General features: G+C 37.3%; 1 protein-coding gene across 3 annotated transcripts in view; it reads right to left on the reverse strand.

Annotated features, from left to right (window-relative positions):
* The window catches only part of LOC108002084 (A disintegrin and metalloproteinase with thrombospondin motifs 9), a 116,437-nt gene that overhangs the window by 60,011 nt on the left and 38,365 nt on the right, over positions 1-18,061 (reverse strand). For all 3 annotated transcript variants that reach the window (XM_062079146.1, XM_062079147.1, XM_062079148.1), the window contains 2 exons: positions 15,782-15,939; positions 14,973-15,098 (listed from right to left, as the gene is read on the reverse strand). In XM_062079146.1, the coding sequence (XP_061935130.1) occupies positions 14,973-15,098; positions 15,782-15,939 (284 nt within the window). The remainder of the gene's footprint in view (positions 1-14,972; positions 15,099-15,781; positions 15,940-18,061) is intronic.

An 18,061-nucleotide genomic window follows, 5' to 3' on the forward strand; every position in this document is an offset into this window, starting at 1 on the left:
AGATTTTAAAACGACGACAAAACCATCTTATCCGAGCTCTAAAATTATTCTATAAATGAAAATATCCATCGATACAGAGATATTTGCCAACCGTGTTAATTCTATTTGCTGGTAGCCCGTTCAGATCATCAATTCCAATTCCTAATCCCCCAATTTGAAATTTCAACACGATCTTTCGATCCAGACGAGCAAAATATTAAGAAATATTGAGAAAACCTTCAAGCTAATTCAAGTTTCTGATAATATTCTGAAAATACAGATTTCGCTTCATTCCAATCCTCCTTATTTTGAAGTATATATCGTTATACGACAATTTCAACGTACTTTTACGAATAAATTGAAGATATTAATTCACGAAATAATCATCATCATAATTCGTGATCCACATTTTCTAATCCACATTTCCATCCCAAAAACTGTTAATCGAAATCGATACGAAGAGCTCGAAGCAACGTTCCAACGTCGGCAACGAGAGAATATATTCTTAGCTCACAGAAAACTCATTGTAGTTCCGTTTTCGTAGTAAGCCACTTCCAGAACCACGACCTCGAAAAGGAACGGGGGAAAAAGATGCGCGACAGAAGCCCTGTGATTTGAAAATTAAAAGTCTGATTTTAAATCCAATATCTGGAACGAGAGAGAAGTTTGCAAACGATGAAAATAAATTCTATATTAGGATATTCGATCGATCCTTGCGGAACGATTTAATAAATCATTTATGAAGACCATGTGGACCACGTGGCTCGTGAGGAGGGATCAAAGGATGATCCCTCGATCGGGACCACTTTGTCGGGTCCCTTGGAGCAGAGAGATGCTCCATTTGCTTTGGAGGTTAAGTGGTGATTTGCTTCCAGATTATCTTCCTTGTGATTCGTGTATTTTTAACGAGGAGTAAGTTATGGGGATGGAGGTTGAAGGTTGTCGAAGATTTTCGAATCGATCAGAAATTTCCTAGGATATCCAAGATGAGATCGATTATTAAGGATAATCAATTAGGATTTTTCATCCTAATTAAGAGAGAGATGACTGTTCCAAGCCAGGAATACCGCTTGAAAGTGTTCCATTTATTCGGAGCTACATCGAGGTTTTCATTTTTTGCCACCATTTTCAACGCGTTTCATCTCTTCGCGTAAGATTTTCTATCTTTACAGAGAACGCTATTAAAACCCTTCGAGGAATACTATTTAAAGCTGCCCTATTCTTTCAAGAATACTACTCAGATATGACCCCCTCCGAGAAGACAATCTTCCACTTTATTTTCTAACAATAATCCCTCTAACGTAAATAAACGAGATAGAATTTAAACGCAAGAAACGAATTCCTTCTTTTCATTCCTCCAAAAACTATCTTCCACAGGAAGACGTCCATCTCCACGGGAACACAGCGCAATCCTCGATGCAATCTCGTTTCTTTAGAAGGAAGAGCGGTCGTCGCCCGATGATGACCAAAAGTTGATACGTTTTGGAACGCGAGCGACGTTCGACACGTGTCTAACCCCCCTCGATGGCCAAGAATCCGCGTTCTGCGCAACGTTTCTCAGAGTTGTTAGCCGATCTCTAGCCGTCGGTTGTAAGCAACGGTCGGCGGGGTGCCTAGATACATCTTCTGCGCCCCTCTTCCATAGCACACGCGTGCGAAATCTAATTTTGCAAAAGTGGGTTACGCTGTTCGCGATGTAGCCTTGCTCGCCGTCGCCTGGACCGGCTTTATCTCCCTCCTCCTTTCTTTGTCACGGATAGATTGTTATTACGAACGGGTCTTAAACTGGCCTCCTCGTTTCTTTCGTCGATTTTGCGCGTTAACCCAGTACGCGCGCGCGCGAGCCTCGATTAATTAACCCCTCTCTTTTTTCCTCTTCGTTTCAAGTATAAACCGAGAGTCTGATTTTGTTATTTTTCCTCGTGGAAAGGAGGAACAACAGGATTATCAGGGATAATCCAAAATTCCATTCCTCGAGGATCGTTATTGTTCTTAAAGTGGGAAAGGAGGGGGAAAAAAAGCGGTTTTCATCAGAGTTCTTCCAGGATCGAACTAGAATAGTAAAAAAAAAAAAAAAAAAGAATGTGGAGCTAGAAATAAACCGTCGAGTTTATTTATTGACAACATAAGTGTGAAAAAATATATTTAGCTTTTGGGGCTTGAATCTATAAAGATGAATGGCTAAAATAAGCGAACTGTCAAACGATTGTTGTATCAGGGTATGTTCACTGTATGTCAGACATGTATGTCTGTATCAAGTGGATGAGCATAGGTTATTGACTGTAACCTCGATATCAAAACTCATAAAAAAAAATTTCAATAAATCTATGCGAATATATCGAACCTCGTACCCAACAATTTTCCAATTAATCTTCATCTTGGGTCACCCGTGGCCGGTATAATAAATATTTAATTCATTTTGCGTTACTTGATAAAATTCGAAAGGTTAAACTCGAATCCATAATAAAAATAAAATTGAAAAGCAAATCATTCCTTTTTCCAATCTTCCGTCTCTGAAATAAAAAAAAAAGCTGAATTTTGAATCATAAACATCGAAAGAGAATTTTTGAAAGAGTTCAACGAACTTTCGACGAAGTTTGGAAAGGTAGTAGAATATTTCCTGCTGCTTCTTGGTTAATTTCTACATTTCCCTTTCCTCCCTCGCCTCTATTTGTCCCTCCGTTTTTAATCTGGGAAGTTGCCAGAACTTTGTCAGAAATTATTAAGCGAGAAATATGATCTTGAGTCATCTCGAACATTGTACTAGTTGAAGAGTTCCATTTTCAGGCGTGACCGTTCGCCTTGCATTAGAACTGGCGGGACAAATCGCCGAGCTTCCGATGTTGGATTGGTTTATTTATCGCGCAGCCTTGTCCAATCTTCGACAACCGCGTTAGATATTGTCGGACTATTAATATCGAGGAAGATGAAACACCTGGTGAACACCGACTCGACAATATCATGAACTATCTATAACACGAGAGAGAGAGAGCGATTCCTGGACTGAACTATCCGTTAAGTCGATTAAATAATCTCTCTCCTCGAGCATCGAGCCGTGTATAAAAATATTTGTCGTACAACTAGTTGTAAATCGAATTTCTGAGTCTCAACTCAGACTCGTTCATCGTTGACAGGCATCTTAAATCTTAATAACAATCCTAAACTATAAATCTTTTAAATCAATTACAGAGTTATATGAGTATTGGTATTAGGGATATTGAAAAGCACAATAAATCTGAAATAATTATATCGTGACTATTATTGTTCGTTTGGAAGAAGAATCTAAATCTTTCTAAAAATTAATTTAGAATAACTTAACTTTTTGGATCATCAAATGAATGAAAAATAATATATATATATACGTTTCAAATCTTCGAGTGAATCGTTTCGCAAAGTTATCAAGGAAATGAGATAAGAGGCAAAGAGGAAGAGCAATTGCCTACACCGAGAACTATTACACTGTTTCAGGAACGGGTAATTAGGTCGAGTGGATCGATTCAGTATCGAGAGTAACGACGTTGGGAATTTGTCTGTCGGTGTTTATGGCTTCTTATTTCTACGTCTGAAAACAGACGTCTGATTGACTAGTCGGAAAGGCTCGGTGCAGCTAAATTAAAACCAGTGACCCAGATGGTCCGGAACAGTGGTAAATGAGCGATGAAGAATCGAATTGAATGACGTGGATCATATCACACAATGCTCACAAATCTATATATCGAAAACGCGACTATTATATATCTCTTGCTTCGAGTTTCGAAGCGAAACTTGTAGGATTCTGTGTATCGTTATACGGAGATAATCGTTATTTAATTTCAATTTACGTAAAGATTACGTTGGGTGTGAAATTTTTATAACAAAATTAAAACGAAATTAAGATATTATTTTATATATAAATGGGAGGTTATATAATAGTAACGAAATTATATAATAATAACTAGGCCAGAAAATATAATATTTTCATGTTAAAATGTAAAGCTTATCGCTTGGACGAAGGCAAACAGTGACTGTCATTGCACTATAAATACAAATGACGAAACTACCCGAACTACCGACCTTAGTTTACGCTAATATATATCTATACAGATGCATTTCTCAAGACGCGATAATTGCCGAACGGAGAATTGAACAATTTCGTAATTGAATTTACCTTACAATTATTTTAAACTGATACTCCAAATTCCCAGGAATTCTCTAGGAAGAATTCTACTAAAAAAGACCAAATATTCCCTCCAAACCGAACACCTTGAAACATCCACCATAAAGTGGCACCGAAAATAACCCGAAAACTTTTCGAACGCGCGAAAGAAAAAAAAATGTTAAAAATCCTTAAAAATATCCGCAAGGTGACTTAATCCCCCAAAGATTTAAAAAAACTTGCCAATAAAAAGAGACAGTGCTATCCCCGGAATGTTTGTTTCGACAAGCCTCGAGAGGCCCGTTTCACCATGCGGTTGCCGGTAAAATAAAATATTCCCACTTTCCATGTCGTTTCGCGACACACGTATTCCGCGGGCTTCCTCGGATCATCGGCCGTGCACGAGAGAAGACACAAGAGGGCACATGACGTACGAGCCAGATTGGCAATAAATTCCGAGGCGAAATGGTCGCAAATAATTCTCACTCCGTTCCCCCGAGTCCCTTGCCCAAGGGAGTCGAGCGATTCAACGCCATCACACTGTTGCTATTTCCACGGAGAGAGAGAGCGAGAGAGAGAGAAGGTAATCGTTAACGATCCCACCTTGGTTCCCAACAATTTTTTCCTCCAAGGAGATCCAAAGAGATCTCTTCGACAAATTTCTTTCTCTTCTTTAAAATTGACCGACGATTTTATCCATTTCTTTTGAACAATTTCTTTATGTATTTCACGAAGAAGAAAGAAATCTCGCGCTCGATTCGACGAAGAAGAAGGAAAAAGGAAATTTCGGGGATGGAAAAATTTATCGCATACGTTGACGGATCGACAACGTTGCTTGGAGCCAACATTGTTCTTCCGACTTTCGAGATGACTCGGGGCCATCGGTAAATCCGGCATCTCTTTTTGATATACGGCCGAGTCCTCGAGATTTTTTTCTTTTTTTCGGATATCCAACCTCTGGACGGAGGCTGGCACAACGCCCAAGGCGCTTCCGGGTAATGCGCAAAGGCGTTTGATGACTTGGAGTCAGCCGCATCAGCAGGTGCGCGTTAAGGTGGAAGGGGTGTAAAAGTCTCGTAAAACTGGTATCACGTCGGCGTGACTTTCTTCGTGATACTACTACTACTACTACTATTATTACTACTACGTGAAACTACTACGATGGACCTTGGAGCAGTGATTATTTTTCGAGGAAACACGTTGAGGAGGGATTTCTGGAAAATTTCTGCCTTCGAGATTGAGGAAATCACGGATGCGGGTTTCTCTCTCTCTGTTTTTGTTTCTTCTTCTCCCTTTTTTTCTTCCTCTTCCTCCGCGCCAATACGACCGAAACGAGGGTGCTTATAAATATTCCGCTCGAGCAGAAGCGATATTTCTTTCCTCAAAGATTTCCTTGAAGTCTACCTGGGCTCGTTTCGCGAATTTTAATTACATTTTCTTGCCTCGCTTTCCCCCTTCCTTCGCTTTTCAACTTATGGCAATAAAACTTGCGGAAAACTTTCCAAAAACTTCTCGTCTCCTCCGCTAAAAATAACAGTTCAACAGGCGTCGAGTTACGAAGTACGCTTCGATTATTCTAAATAAGTCTAGCGCCCCGTGGACGACAGAAAACACCCGTTATATGGGCAAGAAAAAAGAAGAAGAAGAAGAAAAAAAAAAGAAACTTGCTCGGCACGAGAAGTTCGAAGAAACGGTATTCAACGAGCAAAGAATTTTTCAATTAACGAGCGGGCAGCAAGTGCACGCGAAGCTCGCGCGCGCGCGCGCAAGGTGCAAAAGACAGGCGCAGAACGCCATAAAGAAAAGAAGACGTTTTCGTGCTTGAAATAACCATGACTGCCTATGACCCAGTTCCATGTGGCCAGTTTCTTTGGCACGGTCATGGTCGCATGGCGAACGATACCGATTACACGGACGGACTCCGTCTGGCCTCTCGTCTGCGCCATTCTTCCTCCAAAAGAAAACGGTTCAACTCGCCTCGAGTGATTCCCGCCATGACCACGAGCGATACCGTGGAATCGAGAGCGATATCTCGTTCAATTTTTCATTCTTCATCCATATTTCCAAGCATCTGGAGAGGCATTCGTGTATGGAGAAGGAAATTTCTTTCGTGCGCGCACCGTTTCGTTACGATTTGTGTAAAATTTAGATTCGTGAGAAGATTGGAACTAATAATTCTAGATGGAAGGTTCATTCACCTTTGGGTGGCGAGTTTCATAAAAGCGTCATTTGTACTAGCTGCAGCGAACAAGCTAAAGACGTAAGTAAGTAAGAAGAGCCTGTCGGAGTCTCGAATGGCTGGCGGAATGGCTCGTACTTTCCTTTTGCGAAATTAAAAAAGGAGCGATTCGCACCTCGTTTTAAAATCGATATTAAGTTTTGTCGGAAGGATTTAAAAAAATTTTTCATTTCGATTAAAAATGATACCATCGAACACGGTATTTTGCAATGGTTAAAAAATGATGACAGTTTACAGTTTCACGCGAACACTTCGAATACAGATTGATGAATGTTAAGTGTCTCGAAGTAACGTGCGAAAGTAAGAGTAATGGCGGTGAGAGGTAATCTTTCGCATTCTCAAGAAGAGAATACAATACTGGTAATAAAACGTATAAAACATTTATAGTCGTTTTATTATAGAACATATTATATAATGTGTTTAATATTTCTAAGAAACACACCAAACAAACATGCCTCTTGCCTGAATAAAAATTAGTGACAGGTTAACACGAATTTATTTCCTCGTACGTTCCTTGAAATTATATAAAGAGATAATCCTCCTTCCATCTTCCGAAATGTAACATTTAGCTACTCTCCGCTTCACTTTCGTTCACGTATCGAGAAAAAGTATTATGTCATTCAAAAAGATTCCTCTCAAACTTTCCAACTTTTACACGCATTCTTATCGTTCGCTACTCGCCAATATAATTCTTTAACGCGGTGAAAATACTTTTTCCACGTCGGACAACAATGGCCGTTCGAAGTGAAAAGTAAGAGTATACGACTTTCATGAAATTCCTCACCTTAAAAACTTACCGACCGGGCCATTATTTCGAGTCACCGCGGTGCTTAACATTCGGCGAATCGTCGATAAAAAAGGGAGAAAAACGAAATGTCCTCGGTCGACCCGCGTCGTCAATCTTTCTTGAAAGTAGACAAGGGGGGGAGGGAGAACGTGTCTCTCGCGAGAAAAACTGAAGACTTAACGGCACGCGGCTATGATTTACGATTACATCTTTTTCCATCCATTCCTGGATTCCTCTCTCGGACCATTTTCACCTCCCTTCTTTTCTCGCTCGATCGAGATAATTATTTCAACCATCTTTCTCTCGCATTTTGGACACGATATCATTAAATTTAATACAAACTGCCTCAAGTTGCACGAATGTAAATTCGTCACGTTGCTATCGTATTTTGGAAAATTGCGAACCAATGTCGCATTTACATAAATTCTAAATTATTTTCAGGAAGAAAAACGGAATAAAATTTCTCAAAAAAACGGCAGATGTTTCGTTCGCACTGTAAACTTCCTGGCAGCTTATATTTAACAGATGTTTCCCTGCGAACATCGTTTCGTATCGATCGATTATACTCAATAAAAAACCATCCACCAAGCAACCAAATTTTAAAATTTCAAAATCAGCACAATTGTCATCCAATAATCTCACGATCGAGATGTAGAAACGAGCGTATAAGGATGCAAAAATTCCTACCCTAGGTTTTGCTCGACCCCAAATATTATCATCCCCCAAATATCCTCAGCCAGATAAAGGGAAAGGAAAAGTAAAAAGAAATTTGCAACGTGTCGATGCAAATCGACGTCGACGAAACCCGTGTCGTTGAACCCGAAACGTGTCCCGAGGAAGTTCAAATTTCATTCATTAAATTGTCCGGGCCCCCGGCGTCGTCGAAAATAGCCGTGTGAAAGAATACGAGATGCTCGTAAAAACGTGCTCGTAAACCTTTTTCCCTCCCGTCCGTCCCATGGGAATGTGCACGCGCGTGAAATCCGCCAGTCTGTGCAACTTCCACCCGAAAAACTTCCCTTCTCCCCTCCCACGAAGACGGCGAAATTTCGTCGAGGTTTCGGGAGAGGGGGAGGGGGAAACGAGAGGGTCGTGGAAGGAAGGAATTGATTTACGCCCCGTTAACGAGGCTGTTGACGATCCGTGGCAATTAAAACGGGGAAAGACAGCACTTCGGTTACGTCTTTTGACGGCCTATTTTAAACCTGACGGCCTTTATGGCCAAGGTAAAAGAAGTTACGACTGTTACCGGGAGCAAACGGCGTATGGGAGATCGTTGGGGGCGTTATTCGATCGTTTTCGACGGTTCGTTGGATGGCTCGTGATTTTCTGTGGGAATGGGAAATCATTTTTTCCTAGGTTTCTTTCTTCGATTTTTTGAAACGAAATGAAATTTTCTTCGCGATTTCGTTATACGTAGGGGAAATGGTGAGATATTGGCGAATGTGTTAAGTGGTAACATTATATAATTTTTATGATAGAAACATGTATTCGAGATGAATGGAAACTTATTTCGAAATTCACAACTCGAGAGAAGCGGAGAGAAACATTTGCAAACAATTGGTAAAGTTAAACAACAGATGCAGTTGTTAGCAACTGGCCTTTTAAGTTTCTCTTTTCGATCTTCTTCTTTGTCTCAGATACACAAAGATCGTACAGAAACAAGCAATTACACGTTCTTTACGACTCCTACGACGCAACTTTTATAGAGAGAGGGAGAGAGAGAGAAAGAGAGACAAAGAAAATTCAAAACGCGAATAATTCCTAGAAGGAAAAAAAGGAAAAAAAAAAAGAATATTACGAAACGAAAAACTTGACGCTTCTCGTGTACACGTCTCATAAAATTCGAAACGAAACTTCCAAAAGTGTCTTTAAAAATTCAAATTCTATTAAAAAAAAAAGAAATATTAATACTCTCCAAGAAATCGCCGTTAAAAAAAAAAATTCACAGAAATTCGACAAATCTCGTCCAAATCTCGCAGAAATCTAAATCGAACGTCATCGAACGGCAAACACAACATGGTGAAGGAAACGACGACGGAGCGGCAAAGGAGAAACACCGGTTCTCGGAAACTCGAACGTTTCTTGCGACCACGGCCTTCGAGAGCCATCCGCGTGTCCATCCGCTTCGAGAAACGGTGCAAGAAGCGAAGAAAGCGGAATAAATCAAGAGATCGAAAAGCTATCGAAGAAAGCTATAGAAGACACTAGCCCGATATTATCCGGCTAAGCCAATTGAAACATCCGATTTTTCCTCCACTCCCAGCCCTCTTCGTCAGGTGGAGGCCCTTCAACGAAGTGGACAAGGGTTTAACGAGTCGTCGAGTTGAAAGAGGCGGAGGTGACGACGTGCAACGGATGATTCTTTGGAGTTGCATGCGTTGAAGAAAATATGGGGATTGTGGAAAATTGAAAAGACGTGGATGGTTGTGGAGAAATATCAAACGACCCGAATGTGAGAATTGTAATATTTGAAGAATTGTTTAATTCGAAATTTTTTTGGATTTTCTTACAATTGCCATTTAATTATCTTTTTTATCACGTTAAAGGCTGGAGTAAGATTTCATAAAAATGAACGAGACGACAAGAGTGAGTAGAATTTCGTTCATGGCTCTTTTTTGGATGAGGCAAGTTTGAGGGAGGAATTCTACATCGAAATAATCCGATTTTGAACCGTATCGATGCTTGCATCTATCGTTGGAAAAAATTGAGTACTATTATACTTTGATCAATTCGATTTCATTTAGCAATAATATTAGGAAAGGATTACAAATGCAAATAGCAACGTGAATTTACGTCAACTTCGAAAGAAACCTGAGTCATTAAAAATAGACGGTATCAACAGTGTATCTCTCTCTCTCTCTTTTTCTCTCTTTCGTTTGCAACAAAAATGACGCAATTTAAACACTATAAATTTTTGAGAAAAGAAAATATTCTACGCTTTGCATACCGATAAACGAAAACTATATTGCATATAATAATATCGATGAAAAATTGTTTCTGTCACGAAATTACGAAAATTTTCTTTCGAGTTAAAAAAACTTCGAATAAAGTTCACAATTTTTATCGCGAGGAAAAAAATTACCTAGAAAATATATATAATTATTTTTATCTAATCCTCGTCAAATACAAAATTTTCTCTAATTCTTTTTAAATTTAAATTCTTAAATTTCTCAAACACAAAAACGTTTAAGAAATATAATTTTTTCCCTCTCTTATTTATTTCATAATAGAAAACAAGATCTCGATATATCTCAAAATTTCATTCGCTTTCACCGGTCAAAAATAAAATCGCGCCAAAAATATTTCGATCTTGTAGATTTATGAAAGAAGGCAAACTTGAAATAAAATTCAAAGCTTCAAAAAAAAAAAAAACACGAACCTTCGCCGAAAGCGTCGTCGCTTTATTGACAAATGATTTTCGCACATGGCAGCGATTCATTCGAACGCGTTTCCTATAAATATTAAATATTGACCAAGGCAACCGGCGAAAAAGCGAAATTCCACGTTTCTCTCTCTCTCTCTTTCTCGTTTCGGAAGCGTCACCACCGAAAAACGAAAGTTTAAAAGGAACTCGTAAATCTCGAATCTTGGAATGCAAATATCGATCTACCTTCGATTATTTTCCTTCCATGGAAATTGGCCTGCCCGAGTCCGTATTCGTGGAATTGCATCTATCGATCGCGATAATTGAACATCGTGATTTTCATGCTTCGCGTGAATTATGCGAAATTTGTTTCTTACTTCGATATTACTTAAGAAGAAAAAATTACGATTGCAAGATTTTCAGTGGAAGGAATTTAGAATTCTCGTAGCGAGAATTGGATTTTGAAGAATGTGGATGTAATAAAATTTTTACGTTCATTGGAATTTGAATGTGATTTATCTCAGTCGAATTTGATGACTAATTTTTAACTAACGTGACGAATATAATTAAACGAGCGGGAATTGAAAAATTATTGAAAAACTTTTCGAATTGATTTCAAGATAATTAATTTTACGTAACCAGAAATTGTGAGAATCGATGGATCTTGGGTATCAAGAAGAATTTTCATTTTTGCGAAGAGATCGATCGTGAAACTGGCGAGTTTGTTGTAACAGATATTTGTAGCGGCAAGTAGTGGAGATCGCGATATTATCAGACATATCTCGCGTATAATAATAGTAGACGAATTTAATTTCTGCAGAAGTTATATCAAACCTGTCGTTAATTTTATTGTAGAAAAATTAAAGAATTGTAAAAAAAAAAAAAAAAAATAAAACAAATCGAAATTGTTTTAGAATCTCTATATTACGATCCTCTAAAAGTTGCTTAACAATATTTTAAATCAATAAAATTTCAATGATAAATATATAAGTTAATGAATCGAAAAATTATCGAGGGAAAATTTTAAATAATAATAATCACCGAAATAAAATTAATTATCTCCTTGATACATCTATTCTAACTTTAAATCTTAATTTAATTATTGATGCAAATTAAATCGCTAAGAAAAAATAAATAAATAAAAGAAATCTTCGAGAAATAAATCATTACTTGAAATTTAATTAAAATTTCGAAATAAGAAAAAAATAAAGGAAGATCGATTCTAAGCTGTTTAATAAACGGCCGAGCTAGCTCGCCAAAGATGTTTTTTAATTAATCACGTTCATTTTTATGCATCTGCATTCGCAGAAACGACAGAAAATACGCCTCGTTTACGTAAACATGCGGAATTCTCGTAATGGAGACAAATTTACGTCGGCTCGTTTAATCTTTTCGCTGTTTTCGATAAATCGATACACAGGAAGATAATGAAACTCGTATCATTACGTGTCATTGATAATAACGGAAATACAAAATAGCTATTTATTTTAGAATTTTTTACTTTGAACAACGAAACTGGGGAAAGAATTTAATAATTCTGATACATTTTTTTTAACCTTTATCGCTTCACCCTATTTCTAATAAAATATAACGCAGAGGAATATCACGAAAATTAAAAAAAAAACATCTCTCTCCCAATTCCTATGTATCGACAAAATTAAATTGATAAAATGTTGCAATTTAACTATATATAATAATTAAGGGGAAAAGAATCAAACCGTTATAATTTCACCTGTCTAATTTTATATTAAAAGCCTATCTAAATCATCGATCCCCTCCTCTAATAAAATTAAATCTAATAAAAATAAAATATTGTAATTCTCTTCACAATGCATTCTACCAATAATAATAACCTAATTCTGTTCACAAATCGACCATCCGAGTATTTGAAGCTTCTCAAGGACAACAAGAAAAAGAAAAGAGAAGAGAATAAAAGAAGAAAAATCTATCCTCGACACAGGAGACAATTTGGATCATCTCGCGAGAGATCGATCGGCAAAGAAGTGACAAGATTCACTCGCGAACTCGGTCAAACGATACTTGGCCACGCGTTGCCAAGATTATCCGGAAACTCGTTCTAACGTTACCATGGCAAATGTCCAATCTGGACCTAGCGCCTATCAAATGCACACAGAATGCGGTCGTGAAAGCGCGCACACACCAACTGTGTCTGGCAACGGCCGAGTTGTGCATTCTTATCGAGTTAAAAAATTTTCCTGCCCGATTTACTTTCCAATTATTATCTCTTGGTCTCGTTCCAAATGCAACCCGTTTCCCACTCTAATTCGAATGTATTTACTTTTTCTATATAAAAAAATGAAACCTCTGCATAATAAACATAATATAATTGCGAATAATTAAATCGACCAACTCGCGAATAAATCGTGTAATAAAAATTTAAAAAGCAATTTAATGGAATATCGGATGACGATCGAAACGAAAATCACTGACCATGCCCAACCACGATGATCCAAGAAATTGAATAGCCAGAATAACGCTTTACACCAAGAGGAAGATAGAATTAATGGCGTCTCCGTGTTCCCTTCGTACAAACGATCCAACGAGTCGAAATTCGGCCTACTAAATCATCCGAGCCTCTCTAAGCGGCCTAAACCATCGGCAATCAATTACAAGGGGACCCGAATAAATCAGTTAATATCAGTTGGAAACCCTTTCGAAACTCAACAACGCCCGATTACACGCTCGGATGGGAATAATTGATAGTAGCAACACGCGCTCGTGCGATCAACAGTGCGGATAATCGAAATCTTTTTATTCCGTCTTATCTGAATTCGAATAAGATGTGTATATACATGTATAATTATATTTTTGTTGCGAAATATCGAAAGTTGATATGATTACACGGCACGGATATATTAGATAAATACATAGCGCGTAAATATTTGTGCAAATATATTCTACTTGCTCGCGAGCGGGCAAGTAGATTTAGGGTAAAGATAAAATAAATTTTAACTTTCGTTATTCGCTAACTTTGTGTAACAAATTGCGCGGGTGTTACGTATTATTACGTTAAGTTTATTTTATGTATGTATACGTAATACGCGGAGGGAATTAAAATATCATTTGAAACTCGAATTTTCGATCGAAAAATTGGAAATCATAGTCGAATCCTGTCCTGTTATTTTCATTATTTTCATAATGAAAATATTCATCGAAGATCATCAAGATTTAATTTTTAAAGGATTAATTTATCTTGAAATAAAATTTGTTAAAGAAGATCGATCGAGAGAGGAAAAAAAGGGAGAGGGAAATAATCGAACAATCTAAAAATCTCCAGTAAAAAAGAAACAGAAAATTATTTAAAAATTTTATAATCGAGACGGATTTAAATTTTAAAGGGTTAATTTATCTCCCTTGAAATAAAATTTGTTAAAGAAGATCGATCGAAAATCTCGAGAAAGGAAAAAAAGGGAGGAGGCAAAAAAAAACAGAAAATTATTTAAAAATTTTATAATAATCGAGACGGATTTAAATTTTAAAGGGTAAATTTATCTCCTTTGAAATAAAATTTGTTAATCGATCGAAAATCTCGAGAAAGGAAAAAAAGGGAGGAGGCAAAAAAAAAAGTTATTTAAAAATTTTATAATAATCGAGACGGATTTAAATTTTAAAGGATTAATTTATCTCCCTTGAAATAAAATTTGTTGAAGAAGATCGATGGAAAATCTCGAGAGAGGAAAAAAGGGAGGAAGGGGGGAAATGATCGAACAATCTAAAAATCTCCAGCAAGGCATCCAAACACCGTACACACCCATCATCTAAAAATAATCTCCTGCATCCCGGTTAGAAGTCATCGTCCAAGTGACCTCTCTAGGGACGCAGATCCCGCTTAGAAATCTTTACAAAGAAAGAAATGCAAGTTTCGCGAAAATATTTGGCGCGTTCCATTGTATAATTATCGAGTGTTTAAAATTGTTTCGCGTAAAACGGGTATCTTTGAGCTTCCAACGCGAGTTTTCTCCGTTATTTACGAAATAAATAACGTAAATAATCTACTTGGGGTTAAGCGTGCAAGTAACCGCTTCTTCGATACCTTCGTAATTAATGCTTATATTAATCAACAAATATTTTAATTTTTACGTACTCGTGTCTCGGATTTAGAAATTGAGATATGATTTAATAATTGAAATTCTTAACTCGCGTTTGTAAAAAGATATAAGGGAAAGGAATTTTTTTATCCGTAACATTATATATTATTCACGTTTTATTTTTTCTATTTCGAATTATAATGAAGAAGGGAAAAAATTGTGAGTCAAATTACAACAAATTTTAAATAATTTAAGAAAAAAAATAGTCTCATTGAATATTTTGATCGATATTCTATTTTGAAAATTTTTCCACGCATTAGAAAAATGCATGGAATATGGGTTTGGTCATTAATTACGAAGTTATTAAAATGATTGTACAGGCAAAATGATCAAGAGGTTAAGATTGTTCGACTCACCATTCCGTGGCAAAGATTGACGGTGACAGCGGATTGTGGATCACCGTCCACGGTTCCACTGTAGAAGCAACCAAGTTCAGGGCCTGGATTTTCCCTTCTGCTGGTATTCTCGGTGATGCGTGTGATCTATTCAAACAGTAAAAAGTCACTCGTATATTTCGTTATCGTTATAAATTATTATATACAATGTACAACAAATCTCGAGAATTTTCGTTTGAAGATGTAAAGAATTCAAAAATTGCGAATAAACGAAAAAATTCCACTCTTGATATTTAATCCCAATTTTATTATTTAAAACGTACACACACACACACACACACACACACATATAATAAAACGATGAAATTTCTATACAGATCTTGATAATATCGAAAAATATTCTGCTACAATTAAATTAAGATGTATCTTATTACACCGAGAAATTTCTTCTACGCAAAAATTTCTAAAAAAAAAAAATTTTACAAATTCGTTTATTTTCTCAATCAATAAGATAGATCCAGAAGCAAAAGGAGAAAAAATTTTTCGAAAATTCCTACTCTATCTCCATTATTTATTTCCGATCGAACATTCGCGTATCTAAAAAATTTCGAAATAAATAATTCAAGAACGAAGCTCGAGGCGATTTTTAACGCCTCGTCGATTTGCGACGTGGGAAGGAGAAAGATTATGCAAGCTTCTCCACAGAAGCACACTCGATAATATCGCGAATAAATGCATAAGCATAGCGTAATAACGAGATAATTTAACTAATCGAAGGGGAAACGCGTCGTGCGAATCGAATGGAGAAAAATGGATCTTTATTTTTTTACCTTAATATTGGGCGAGACGAAGCTCGTGTCGTGTGCCAACAGCAAACGGAACCGTCTCCCGAAAGCGGTGAACTCGTACTGAGGACGAGAATCCCAAACTTCGGCTGTCGCCGGTCGAAAGTGCCCGCTGTGGCGTCGTTTCGCCGAGAATTCGTTCGCTGTAAACAAAAGGAATGGAAACATTAGAAAATTTCTAAGAATCGCGCGTAATGAAAACATTTGGAAATTTCACAGAACTGCGCGTACTGTTTGGAAACATTTCATAAATTACATTCAGTCGTATTTATTACTCGTTCGGATACGGACGTATATAATACTCTCGTACATGCTCTCGTATATCTCGTACGTATTTTATTTTCATTCCATGTTTTAAACTGCGGATTATCAAGATTTTTATATGCAATATATTTTTTTATACGAAATATACGATCACGATTAATTTATACTACGCAAGTTTTTTTTATTAATTAATTCTTACGTTATTATCATAGCAAACTTTTTTACTTTTTTTAATCGAAATCTATATATTTTTTTATACGAAATATACGATCACGATTAATTTATACTACGCAAGTTTTTTTTATTAATTAATTCTTACGTTATTATCATAGCAAACTTTTTTACTTTTTTTAATCGAAATCTATATATTTTTTTATACGAAATATACGATCACGATTAATTTATACTACGCAAGTTTTTTTTATTAATTAATTCTTACGTTATTATCATAGCAAACTTTTTTACTTTTTTTAATCGAAATCTATTTTAAGAAATTTTTATCCCTCTTTAGTATACGGTTTTCAATAAAGACGTTATAAAAAATAAAAAAAAAAAACTTTTTCACTTCGGGAAAAAGCACCGTTACAAGTTCTCGTGATCGATCATTATAATACCACGAGTCCAATACTCGTTCCACCCCTTCCCGTTGCCGTTTCATGAATCCTAATAATTATCCCATCCTCTCCATAATATAACTGGACACCGGTTCAAGCGCTCCTTCGAATACTTAAAGATACAAGGTGCGTGCTGGCCGGCTAACTAGTTCATTTGTCGCCGGTAATCGTTGACAGTCCAAGTTGGCAGAGCGAGCGTCCGGTGCGTGACAAAACGCGCCTCCACGCGAGTCGAGCCGAGTTTTCCATCTCGTTTCCAAACCCCTCTCGCAAAACGTGTTTTACCGTAAAACCTACTGTTTCATTAACTGTTCACAGGTCGCGTGACTATTAATTCCGATTATTTCTTTCACAGGGACGGGAATAAATCACGTTTAATTTAAACCATCGTTTAGGGAAGGATGAATGAATTTTCATGGATGGTAAATAATACAGTTACTTGAAACGAATTCATAATGTAATCTATCTATCTAACGTTAATCGATCGATCGATCTTCTCAGATGTACGATTATCTTTTATTGAACGAAAGAAAAATTTTCGCTTGAATTTCCACTCTAAGAAGCATCGATATCGAATGTTCAAAAATAGTAATTATATTCCTCGATCCAATTCAATCAGCTTGAGGAAGAAAAGCTCACGTTACCTGTCCACTAAATATCTCCCTTTCTCTCTCTCTCTCAAACCTTATCGCCCGTCCCGTCAATCGTCATCGTTGCACGTGAGTTAATTTCGATCGAGCGAATATATTTGCCAAATACGTGTCGCGCAACAATCTCTTCGATTGTTCGATGTTGATCGAGATCCATCGGGTGTTGGAGGGACGATTCGATAATTAGCGCAATTATAGACCGCAATACGATCGGAACGTGGCGATCCTTGAAGCGTATCGGCGTTCTATACACCTTTATCAGGATCACGTTCGCCTCGTTAAGCTCTCGATTGTGCGAGACGCGGCACGCACCGCCGAGCAGATAAAAAAAAAAGGAAAGAAAGAAGGCAGACGATGCGACCGGAACCAGATTATTTATAAAAGGACATCTGCGACCGCGGTTCTTGGAAGCGTTTCGATAGAGGCGACGATCGAATATTTAACGTTACTTTGTTTCATCAAGATTCATCCGTGCAACCACGATATAATATTTCGGGAAGGTACGATTTGGAAATTTTTCTTATCTTTTGTACGTAAACACGATCGTAAATTTAAAGTTTTCTTTTCGAAACGAGAGATTCTTCCCACGAGGCGATTGAAATTTTCCCCGATCGGTAACGCGATCCCTTTCTAACCGAGCGGGATCGTCTCTCGCGATTAATCGCGGCCTCGAGATCGTTTGAACCGTCGAAAAATGGCGCGAATATTTATCGAGAATCGTCGTAACGTGGCTGCCA

The sequence above is a fragment of the Apis cerana genome, linkage group LG9, assembly GCF_029169275.1.
Source record: "Apis cerana isolate GH-2021 linkage group LG9, AcerK_1.0, whole genome shotgun sequence".
In the NCBI taxonomy this organism is placed as follows: Eukaryota; Metazoa; Arthropoda; class Insecta; order Hymenoptera; family Apidae; genus Apis; species Apis cerana.